This window comes from Lolium perenne, chromosome 6 (genome assembly GCF_019359855.2).
Source record: "Lolium perenne isolate Kyuss_39 chromosome 6, Kyuss_2.0, whole genome shotgun sequence".
In the NCBI taxonomy this organism is placed as follows: Eukaryota; Viridiplantae; Streptophyta; class Magnoliopsida; order Poales; family Poaceae; genus Lolium; species Lolium perenne.
This window is the reverse complement of record NC_067249.2, coordinates 148,068,072-148,080,174: the sequence shown is the minus strand read 5'-3', so window position 1 is coordinate 148,080,174 and position 12,103 is coordinate 148,068,072. Positions and strand designations below refer to the sequence as shown.

Below are 12,103 nucleotides of genomic sequence, written 5' to 3'. Positions count from 1 at the left end.
CATGGAGAAGATTATGGCCAACAACCGTGCCGCCATGGCTACTAGGGATGACAAGAGGCGTCTGGAAAAAGAGGCCGCGGCTGCCATCTACCAGAACCTCGCCAAGGAGGTTCTCGATGTCCAAAGGCTGGACATCGAGGCCAAAAAGGCAGACGCCGAGGCCAAATTGCGTGCAGAAGACACAAGGATCATGCTTGCCGACTTGAGCGGCGTCGACGACGACACCAGGGCATGGTTCATGAAGAGGCGCGCCGAAATCCGCGCGCGAGCGCCTGATCGCCAGCGCCATGCGCCCAGCACCTTGGCCTCCTTTTGGACACCTTTTTTATTGTTGTTCAGGCCTTGTTGTGCCCCTTTTGCTCGACCTTGCGCCGTACGAGCTGCAAAGTGGGATGAACTTGTTTCAGCCCTCAATTTGCAGCTGTAATTTCGTGCAAAGTCGACGCTATTTCATCTTTTTTGAATTCTGGCCTGCGCCCAAAATGCGTCGCGCCGCTGGAGCCAACCCCAGACGCAAACGGACACACGACCATTTCCCCGTCCGCCAAGCGACGCAAACGGACGCCCGCGGACAATTTGGGCGTCCGAAATGCGTCGCACCGCTGGAGATGCCCTAAGAATGCTGTCACAACTTGACCAGAGTTGAGGCGAATATTTCAGTTAGCCGTACCATTGGGATACCCTTAGTTTCAGCATGAATCAGACATAAGTTTGAAAATAAAGGTATTAGAGCAGAGTTTGTCACAAATTGATGATAGAAGTTCATGAAGTTTAAACATTCTTTTAACTCGTGCGAAGCTAGATGCTGGCTTAAGATATCAAGATGTGTACCTGTCACTGTCAAATTGGTCAAATCTGAGGAAAGGTTTGAAGGATACAATGGTGGCGACCACATATCAAAACCTCCATAAGGTCAGATCAGCACAAGATGGCCTGGACATGACAGGCAAATTCTGCCAAAAGATATTGGTTCAAAGCAACACTAAATCATGCACATTAGGATAGGATAAAACAAACATGAGACGAACTGCATCAAGAAACAGAAACAAACACATCAAGCAACAGTTTCCTACATACTGTGTTGGGGTGATGAGATAACGAGGGTCAGCGTCTCTTAGTAAAACCAAGAATCCAATCACATAATTTGAAACCTCTGCCATGTCGAAATATGAACATTGAAGATCAAACTACTGCCTAGTGCATGCTGATTGAAGAGCAAAGACGCCAGCACAACTAGAAGGTTAGGGAGCCCATAGTTTGCAGATACACACGAGTATTTAAGAGCATCGTAGCAGAAGGTAGGTGCTACAGCAATTTTTCATATTGACAATCTGACACCACCCAGTATGCTATTTCTCCCATGAATTAATTCACACCAAAAGCCATCAAGCACGCTTACGCCTCAAACCAAACAGCTGCAGAAATAGAGAAGATGGAAACTGAAGCATCAGTTATACGTATAATCTACAGTGAATACCACAGAATTTAGTGCTCCAGGAAAGTGCAGATTGAGGATATCAGCAAATGTGTGAGGCAGCAGTTAAGTGTAATGACATATATGCAAGACAAATGTAGAAGAGTTCACCTGAAAGGGGTATTGCAGAATCCATCCAATGATTGGAATCTGATATATGAAGGCTTGGATAGGAGCCCCATAACCACTGCAGAATGAAAGCAAAACTCAGTATCATCCAAAAATGAGTATTATGAAGAAATGGGTTGATGTAGGCGATGACCTGAAGAGGACAAAAGATCCATACAGCTCCATAATCATACCAGCAACAGGCCATCGGACAAACAGGAGAAACAGACCAAGGAAGAAAGGTATAGATCCCTGCAGAAAAAAAAAATTAACATGTAGAACTGGGAGACGCATAAATGTGGTCAGCATTTCGCTGTCTAATGAACAAGACTAATAAAGAGCAGCATGATATTGCATTGTTGCAAAAGAGACTTGAATTTTCCTGATGGATATAGTTGTCTGAGAGAATGCGATATGCAATCAGTATTCTATGTATTATATACTGGGCATCCATGGTTAATCTCCGAACGTTAGCAATTTTGCAGCACATAACCAGACTCACAATCAACACCTTTAGTATCCTTTGCAAAACAGAAAATATAACACCTACGTAATCAACTGCTTGCTTAACCATGCAAGAGAGCCATGTCATAGTCATACACATTCAAGAAGAAATCTGGCTTCAGTAAGCAACGGATAGAAGATAATATAACCAAGTATAGTTTTGAGCTTTGATGAAGCAATGTTATGTCATATATCTATCTAAGTTTCCAGTAAAAAAATGTATCCGTCTAAGATTCCAGAAAAAATGTGTCTATGCAAGTGTTGACTACCTTAATATTTGCCTTCTTTGTAAATAGCTGCCACATAGAGTGCCAACCTAGTAACAGGCCTACTCCAGTCAAGAAGAAAATCTGGAAGAAACAAGGTAGACAAGAATAAAGTGGCATTATTATCTCATTTGATAAGGATCTATAAAACAAGAAGATTCTGTGAATTGGTGTGTCATACATTACCAAGAGCCAACAAACCCCTGTCAAAGAAAAGGATAACGCCTAGGAATGAGAATAGGATGCCAAAGCCCACCAAACCTATGCCAATTTCTACATTGAAATATGATCATTAGTACTTCAATTTACATCTGAAAAGAAGAAAATATAAACATGCGCCAACTTTCTGTAAGTTGAACTTGATTACTCTCGATCATATTACTATTCTTAAAGCCCCTGTGCAAGTGATAACTTCAATCTGAGCTCAGGCTCACACGAAGGCAGCGATTTAGAACAATTCGCTTGCTACCAAGATTTCTAAGAAAAACATATATAACCAGGCATTATGTGCATTCGGCATTTTCTGACCTATGCTGGAAAACAAGGTCAGGATAATGCTGCTTTTTAGCCCCCTCATTCTTGTCCTTTTAGCCATAATTTCCGGCTGCTGTATTATATTCTGAATTGCTAACTGTGTTGCACTAAAATTGTTTTATAGTATAGTGTAACAAAGTAGCTATGAGAGCAGGAATAAGTTGGTTAACCAAACGGCAAAAGCTGGCTGCGAAAACAGGGATGTCATAATCCACCACAATGCCAAATGCAGTCATAGTGCAGGCAACAAATGAACCCAATTTTTCATGAAACGTTTCAGAGACATAATGTATTGTAACATGCACATGTGATATTATTTTACAAAATTTAGAACTTCAAAACACCTGTAAAACATCTTGGAATAAGAAGAGCACATGTACCCAGGAGTATAAACTCGTTATAATTTCTGCAAATTATTTCTTCTCTTATGTCGTTTTAAAGTAAACGATATTTCAGTTTGATTCAAATTTTTCAATAAAGTCAACGTGAGAAATATATGGTTTACACATATCAGAGCCAAAGTGTGTACAGGAAAAAAAAAAACTGGCAATATTATTAAACGTTTGCAATCTGTACACTCCCACCTCTAAAACTGGTACTAGCAATTTTTTGCCACATTGTTGCCCACCATGGCAAAGCCACCTCTAAACTGGACACACGGCATTAAGTGAAAGAATACAGGGTTAATATCCAGTTTTGCAGCTCGGGAGATCAAATGAACTTTACTTCAAAGTTCAGGGGTCATCTGGATTTTTTTCTAACAATTACGAGGTAGTGGTATACCACTCAGTTTTGCAGTAACAGGAACAGACACAATTGTCAAAATACCATCGCAAAGATATTTAACAGTCAATATGCCGTCATGACGAGGGTCATTGGGGAACTAGCATTGCAAATACGTGGTAGCCTTAATCGTATATAAAAACGGCAACAAAAGGTGGAAATGTCGAGATGAAGTAAAAAAAAAAATCGAGTCTTCTCTAAGAATCCAGTAAGATCCTACATGTACTTTATAGCATGAAGTGAAGCTACAAAAAAAATTGTGCAAATTGTGTTGATCTGTATGCTGTAAACAAAAAAAAAGGTCATGGGCCTATATCATGAACTATGTGTACTCCATTTGGTAAAACCATTTGTATATGGACAAACTGGCAATTATTTGGGGGGCTTGTATGTGGGTGGGGGGTAAATGTTGCAGGTTCATACTTTATGCTGTATATGAATTTATCCATAGTTCTTCAAAACTTGGAAATGAGTGTTCAAAATGTCTTTAAATACTTCTTAAGGACCAGTATAGATGATCGTTTGACATTGATCAGATCCATCTTTAAATACTTCTTAGGACACCATATTACACACATTTGCAATGGTACTTTGATTTTCTATTTTCTCAACTTGACTTAAAAGGAAGGGACACAGTTGCCATCCTCATTCTTACTGAATATCAAAACCAAAATCAATGTAAGTGCTTTAGTCACTTGTAGTAGCTAGTAAGTAGTAGTGCTAAATGAGAACAGAGCTTTACTTTTGATTTCGCTGATCTCGTAGGCCATTGCACCAGAACCGGAAGATAGCAATACAGTTTCAGTTTACTAGTCCACCTAGGCACCAACTGAGCCTGCAATTTCACATAACAGTACATTAAAAAATCTAATCATTAATTAAATAAAGGAAGATTAGCACATCTTCAGAATCACACAGATATTCTGCTTGGACAGAGGGTGGTATCACAGGGCTGTATGAGACTTCTAAAGTGGATGTTGGACAACAGAAATACAAAGAAGTTAGACATGTTTATCCAACTCGCCCAACCTGCCGAAGCTAAATCCCCACAGCAACAAACTTAACAGCACATTTTGCAGTAGTATTTTATGAAGGCATAACATTTGAGTGGTATTTTGCTTAAGTGGCACTTTAGCATATCAGTGGTGGTATTTCTGTTAAAGAAATAATCAATTGCAAACTAAAAAGATATACAAAAAAACTAGTGTTTCTGACTTATGCTCTGAAGAGGTACCAGTTATCTATGACTGCTTATGGTAAAGCAAAACAACAGAGGATGCTCATATCAGAAAGTGGGGATATACGATGAGCAACCCACAAAAAAACACTTAGCACCAATACTTATTTCCACATTTTAAAGAACTACAGGGCTAGTTTGTTCCAAATTCAAATACCAGCACTTATGTCCATAGTACCTGATGTATCTTAATTCAAACAATTATGCAAATCGCAGTACCATAGCTTAAGGATTCCAACCCCTTCAAACACGTTCAACATTCCTGAACTTGTGCAGAAACAATTGCTATATAAAAGCTACCAACTGTGACAGGAAACTACAGGAATAACACAACTTGCAGTAACAAACTCGAATCAGGATCACAGAGTTGACCGACAACTCTTCGCAGAAATAAGATCAGCTTTGATTTGAACTCTATGGTAGCTGGCCAAGGGTACAAAGTGTCAACTAATCCATTCCAGGTACATCCGGGCTCCAGAACTTGCAGGAGAGCGAGCCAGTAGCTCTGTGTTGGTTTAGTACACGAGCACAGAACTTCTATGAAACAGATATACAATCACAACAGAGAAGCTACAGGCATTTTACTTGGGCAAGTTCGCGTATGCCAGCGCAGTAGACGCTGAGCCAGATGAAGTCAGGACGAAAGTTTCAGTTACTAGTGCTACAGCTCTAGTTCACATGTCCCAGTAGACAGTAGTTGCAGCCTATGCCGCGGCGGGCTGGTGAGCACTGCGACTCGAAGTACGGCTCTAACACCGCAACGGCAGCAACAGCTCGGGTGGTGGAAGACTCGAGGTACCGGTTCCGGCGAGGGTTTGCCCCAATACGACCACGCGGAGGTGCGATCAAGAGGCAGAACAGCGCACGGGGTGGCCAAAATTTCGCGGGCATCGGCGCCTGCCTGCAGGGAATGGATCGAGATGCGCGGGGAAGCAATTCGAGGAGAGTGGGATTAGGGCTTATTACCTGCCGGCCACCGATGAAGCACGGATCCCACGCGATGTGGGAGGATGCGGTGGGAGTAGATCGCAGCGCGCGCCGGCGTTCAGCTTTGGTCGGAGAGAGCGGCGAGAGCTCCGCTCGGTAGCCACCGGCCGCCGGCTTCGATGGTGGTAACAGCGGCTGACCGGAACGGCAGGGAAGCGTTTTGCACAAGAAGGAGAAGGCGTTAGCTGAGGGCACGAGGGTCCACCAGACAGGGTCCGACATCGGGCCGGGCTTTTTTGGGCACAAAGCCCACAGAAGGACGGGCTTTTTCTCGCTGTTACCCACGCGGGCCGGCCCGGGCACAGCAGGAAAATACATATTTTTTTTAAATGAGCACTTTATTACTTCCGCAATAGATCCGGCCTCTGCATAACTAAGATGCACACAGCCGCTCATAAATTCGTTACAAAACCACAAAAGTGTTCAAAGATAAAATACAGTTCCAAGAACAGAAACAAAGACTAGCTAGGAGGATCCAACCGAAGGTCACGCTGCCACCCATGTTGGGAGAAAATATCCCTCGCCGTATCCTCCAACCGTGAAGACACCTCCGTAAAGAGGTCCTGGTGTTCCACACGCTGCAACGGTATCCATGAATGAAGTAAAGTTGTGCACCGGTAGATGACCTGAAAAAGGAAGAAGAAATATTATTGAAAATTTTGTCATTTCTACATAGCCACAGCGATCAAATGATTGCAATCGCTCCCATCCTTATAAGACATTTAAACCTAACATCCACACCATTGAGCCAGTTGCCAAATAAATTGACAACACTACGTGGTGGGTATAAGGTAGATCCTATTTGGACGGTTGACCATATAGATCTAGCTACTTACATTGAAAGAATAAGTGTTTAATTGTCTTGTCCTGATGACAGAAGACACACTTTTTACTTCCATACCAGTTGCGTTTGGCAAGATTATATTTAGTAAGAATTACCCCCGGCGAAGATACCAGGCGAAGATTTTTGTTCTTAGTGGTATCTTCATCTTTCAAAATTTTGAATTATTATCGACCGGAAGTTCAGGCTGAATTAAAGCATTGTACATGGAAGCCACTGAGAATGAACCATTCCCAGTAAGATTCCATCAAAATACATCCGGTCCCTGCATCAATTGAACTAACTCAAGACGTTGTAACAATTCCTGCCAAGAGGTTTGTCTGGGACCAATGAGACTTCTTCTAAAATCCACATTTGGTGGGAAATTTTCCAACACCTTAGCGATAGTATCGCTTTTGTGGCGCACTATATTGTACAATGCTAGATATTGTTCACGGAGTGTGGTGTTACCCAACCATTTATCCTCCCAGAAATGAATTTCCGATCCATCCTTAATAGAGAAATATCCATATGGAAAGAAAAACTTCTTTGTTTCCATAAGACCAGCCCAAAAGTGCGAATCTCCTGGTCTCCAAATAACCTGAGATAAAGCCTTTGAGCCAATATACTTCCTCTTGAGGAGTGTTTGCCATATGCCCTCTTCGGTAAGTAGCTTATACAACCATTTACCGAGAAGTGCCCTATGTTTGACCTGGAGGTATTGAATACCAAGTCCTCTATGATCTTTGGGCCGACACGATACACTCCATTTAGCCAGCCGATATTTACGTTTCTCGCAATCCCCTTGCCAGAAGAATCTTGATCAGAAATAATCCAACCGTTTTAAGACTTCTCTGGGAAGTTGGAAGAAAGATATCATATATAGTACCATATTACTGAGTACCGCATTTATGAGAACTAATCTTCCTCCAAAGGACAACAATTTACCTTTCCAACTACTTAATCTAATATGAAGCCTTTCCTCAACCAATTTCCACTCAGAATTGTTAAGTCTCCGATAGTGAATCAGAATTCCCAAGTACCTGATTGGAAATTGGCCTTGGCCACAGCCGAAAAGTTCAGCATACTCTGCAACATGGTCTTGGGCCTCGCCAAAACAAAACAATTCACTTTTATGGAAATTTATTTTCAGACCAGACAAAAGCTCGAACGCAGAAAGAATTAACTTTAGGTTCTGAGCCTTGTCTATGTCATGGTCCATAAAAAGTATTGTATCGTCAGCATATTGAAGAATGGATAACCCTCCATCAACCAGATGAGGAATAACCCCTTCAATTTGGCCCTCAGACTTTGCACGTTCAATCAAGACAGCAAGCATATCATCCAGTATATTAAATAGCACTGGCGATAATGGATCTCCCTGTCTTAGTCCTTTCTTAGTCTGGAAGTATTTGCCCACATCATCATTGACTTTGATGGCAACACTTCCACCCGAGATAAAACTATTAATTAACGCACGCCACTCATCAGAGAAACCTTTCATTCTGAGAGTTTGTTGCAAAAAGGACCACTTAACCTTATCATAGGCCTTTTTAAAGTCAATCTTTAAAATGACACCATAACTTCTTTCTATGCAATTCATGAATATTTTCATGGAGGACTACAACCCCATCCAGAATATTCCGTCCTTGCATAAAAGCAGTTTGAGAAGGTCTAATCACATGATCTGCCACCGAATTTAATCGGATCGTGGCAACCTTAGTGAATATTTTAAAGCACACGTTCAGAAGACAAATAGGACGGAATTGTTGAATCCTTTCTGCTTCATTAACCTTGGGCAATAGGATAATTTCACCAAAGTTGAGCCTAAAAAGCTCTAGTTGCCCAACATGTAGATCCGCAAAAAGATCCAACAAGTCAACCTTGATGACATCCCAGAATGATTGATAAAATTCAGCTGGGAACCCATCAGAGCCAGGGGCTTTATTATGCTCCGTTTGGAAGACAACTTTTCTTACTTCCTCCTCAGAGTAAGGCGAAGTGAGAAAATTATTCTCCGGTAGAGAGACTTGGGGGATATCCTCCGTTCTTGTCTCATCTAATTGCTTTCCTCTGGAGCACCAAAAAGCCCTTTGTAATAACTTGTGATAAACAACTTTAGCTGCTCATGACCCTCAATCATACCCTCATCCTGAACGAGAGTACGAATAAGCTTCTTCCTGTGCCTGCCATTGGCAACACAATGGAAGTACCTTGTATTCGAATCTTCTTCCAGAATAAATTGGGTCTTAGATCATTGGTACCATTTCATCTCCTCTTCCCGCAGTAGTTTTGCGATTTCCGCATTTAATTGGCTTTTTTGCTCAATCTTTTGTGCGGAAAGTGGTCTAACTTCTACTTTAGCTTCTAGTCCATCTATAATAGATGAAAGTCGCTGCTAAGAATGCCAGTTGTATGTCGTGCCCATCCACTGAGGTATTTGCGTACCGCACACATTTTTTTATTCCACCTCTATATCAGAGACAAACCCACAACCGGTTTATCCCATACATTTTTAACCATGGTTTGAAACCTTCTCGATTCAACCAACCGATTTAAAATTTGAAACGGCGTTTGGACGGAGGTCTAGGTAAACCAGTGGATAATAAGATGGGCGCATGATCCGAGAACCCAACAATACGTTCTAGCGCGCGTACCGTCACCATTGGAAATTTCAATTCCCAGTCGGTATCCATTAGTACACGATCTAGCTTTTCATATGTTGGCTCTGGAAGGCTGTTAGCCCAAGTAAATTGTCTGCCAGTCATTGACACCTCCCTCAAGTCCAAACTATCAATGACAACGTTGGACAGGAAAGGCCAATGATTGTCAAAATAGCCCCTACTCTTCTCGCATGGAAATCTCAACAAATTAAAATCCCCCCTATGAGAATAGGATGAGGGTTTTCGTTTGCTAGATTCACCAATTCATGAAGAAAGGCGGCCTTATGAGCTTCCTGAGCAGCACCATACACGGCTACAAGACTCCATATGAAATTGTCAGCTCTATTACGGATGTGGAATTTTATATGATATTCTCCAACCGAATGAGGTAACACTTCCATAGATTCAGTTTTGACACCGAGTAAAATACCACCTGAACACCCACGAGGTGGACAGGATAACCAAGTAAAGTTTATACCACCGGAAATACGGTTCAGAAGGCTTTGCGAGAAATCCCGTCGCCCTGTCTCAGAAATAGCCAAAAAAAATCCAAACTATGATCCATGCAATCGGCAAAATGTGAGTGTTTAGCCAAGTCACCAAGACCTCTGCTATTCGCAAACATGTCATTCATTGCTCCCTCCGTCCCACCAAAAATGATACATCCAAATTTTGACAAAGTTACGACACTTTTGGTGAAACGGAGGGAGTATTTTTCTCCACGGTTTGAATCCCGCTCAACGGGACGCAGGAGCAAGTCATACGCCACTACAATGGGTTCACGTCTTTCTAAACATATTTAAGCCTCGAGCTTGGGGCAGAACAGGCTACATCAGGCTTTCGTGAAGCTAGGCCAGGCACAAAATATTGTTGGGGCATGCTTTTTATGAGATGGTGGGGTGTGCCTACCTGGGCGTACCTAGGCCATGCCGGGCCGGGCCGATGGCCAGCATTAGGTCCGAGCATCTCCAAGGATAACCTGAAATGCTCCTATTTTTTCGGGAGCTCCTATTCCCCGCTTTAAGCGGGTGCGAACCTTCCTCCCGCCTGAAGCGGCAACTTCATGGGCCGGCCAGACACGGCCCAGCAAAAGGTACTACCGATTTTTCTTTTTTCTTTTTCGTTTTTTATTTTTCGTTTGTCTGTTCGAAGAAAATTTCAAATCTGAAGTTTCTCCAAAGAGACGAATTTCAATTATGAACAAATTTTAAATCCAAACAAATTTAAATTTTCACTTTGAATAAATTTCAAATCTGAACAAATTTTAATTTTGAAGAAATTTCAAAACCAAACAAATTTTCAGTTCGAAAAAAATTCAAAGACGAACAAATTTTAATTTTGAACAAATTTAAAATTGAACAATTTTAAAATTTGAACAATTTTCTAAACAAATTCAAATATACAAATCGTTCAGATTTTGAACAAATTTTCAAATCTGATGTTTCTCCAAAAAGACGAATTTCAATTATGAACAAATTTTAAATTCAAACAAATTTAAATTTTCACTTTGAATAAATTTCAAATCTGAACAAATCTAATTTTGAACAAATTTCAAAACCAAACAAATTTTCAGTTCGAAAAAAATTCAAAGACGAACAAATTTTAATTTTGAACAAATTTAAAATTGAACAATTTTAAAATCTGAACAATTTTCTAAATAAATTCAAATATACAAATCGTTCAGATTTGAAAAAAGTTCAAATCAGAAATATGTCCGGATTAAAAAAGTTCAAAAAACTTGAAAAATTCTAAGTTGAAAAAAAGTTAAGGTTTGAAGAAAACTTCAAAAAAAAACTGACAGAAAATCGGAAAACCGGAAGAAAAAACAGAAAACCAGAGAAAACCGGCTAAATAGAAGAAAACCTGAGGGAAAATCACCCTGTGCTCGCTACATGGGCCGGCCCAGAAATAACTGGCCCCTGTGCGGAGCATCGCATCCCTCCCGCTATAAGCGGAGAATAGGAACCGCGTATTTTTTCCCTGTTACAAACTCTCAGCCTGGTAGTAGCAATTAGATAGTGGCAGAAAATTTTGCGACCTACTATGCTTTTACCTTTTCGTTGTTACTTCACTAGGGATAAATAAAATGCATGTGTTACTTTTATGTAGTGACAACAAATATAATCTCATTTGTTCGAGATAGCACATTTGATATTCAGCATCTTTTAACTATACCAAAGGCAATACACTATTTCTTCTTAAATCTTGTATATGGATTTTCTCTTACTAGAGGGGTATTAGTGAGATGTCTAGCATCATCCCAGTGACAGAACGTGATTCCCATATGAATGCGAATGAAACACTACATAATTTTTTCATCAATATTTGTCTTTTCTTGTGAAGATTTATTCATGCCATCGTGTTTATAAGAGAGTAGTCAAGTGAACACATGAACCCAACCCATTTGTGAGAATAAGGAACATGCTTTACATACTTTACAAGCACTTATCGCATTTATTTATTCCGAAAATACAAAAAAAATCTCTCTCTTGCATTCTTAGTATACTTTTTGTTTGTGCCATTCCCATCACCATTGCACTATTTTACATCATTGCACTTGCATTTAGTTTTAATTTAAATTATTTACATTTTCCATCTCGCTTACACATGTGCTTGACAAAACTACATATGATAGATAAGAAGTGAGCCTAGCTCACTTGGCTAAGGAAGTGGATGTACAACTTAGCCACCCAGGTTCAAGTCCCCATAAATGTAAATTTGGGTTCT

The 12,103-nt window shown here is 40.7% G+C and overlaps 1 protein-coding gene across 1 annotated transcript; it reads right to left on the bottom strand.

Moving 5' to 3' along the window:
- Positions 1-1,004: 1,004 nt before the first annotated feature.
- LOC127307255 (vesicle transport protein GOT1) lies at positions 1,005-6,063 on the bottom strand. The gene is made up of 7 exons (XM_051337980.2): positions 5,873-6,063; positions 4,412-4,504; positions 2,534-2,625; positions 2,356-2,436; positions 1,737-1,834; positions 1,586-1,661; positions 1,005-1,415 (listed from the first exon to the last, which is right to left on the bottom strand). The coding sequence occupies exons 2-7, from the start codon at positions 4,437-4,439 to the stop codon at positions 1,386-1,388; spliced, it is 405 nt and encodes a 134-aa protein (XP_051193940.1). The 5' UTR covers positions 4,440-4,504; positions 5,873-6,063; the 3' UTR covers positions 1,005-1,385.
- Between the last annotated feature and the right edge of the window lie 6,040 nt (positions 6,064-12,103).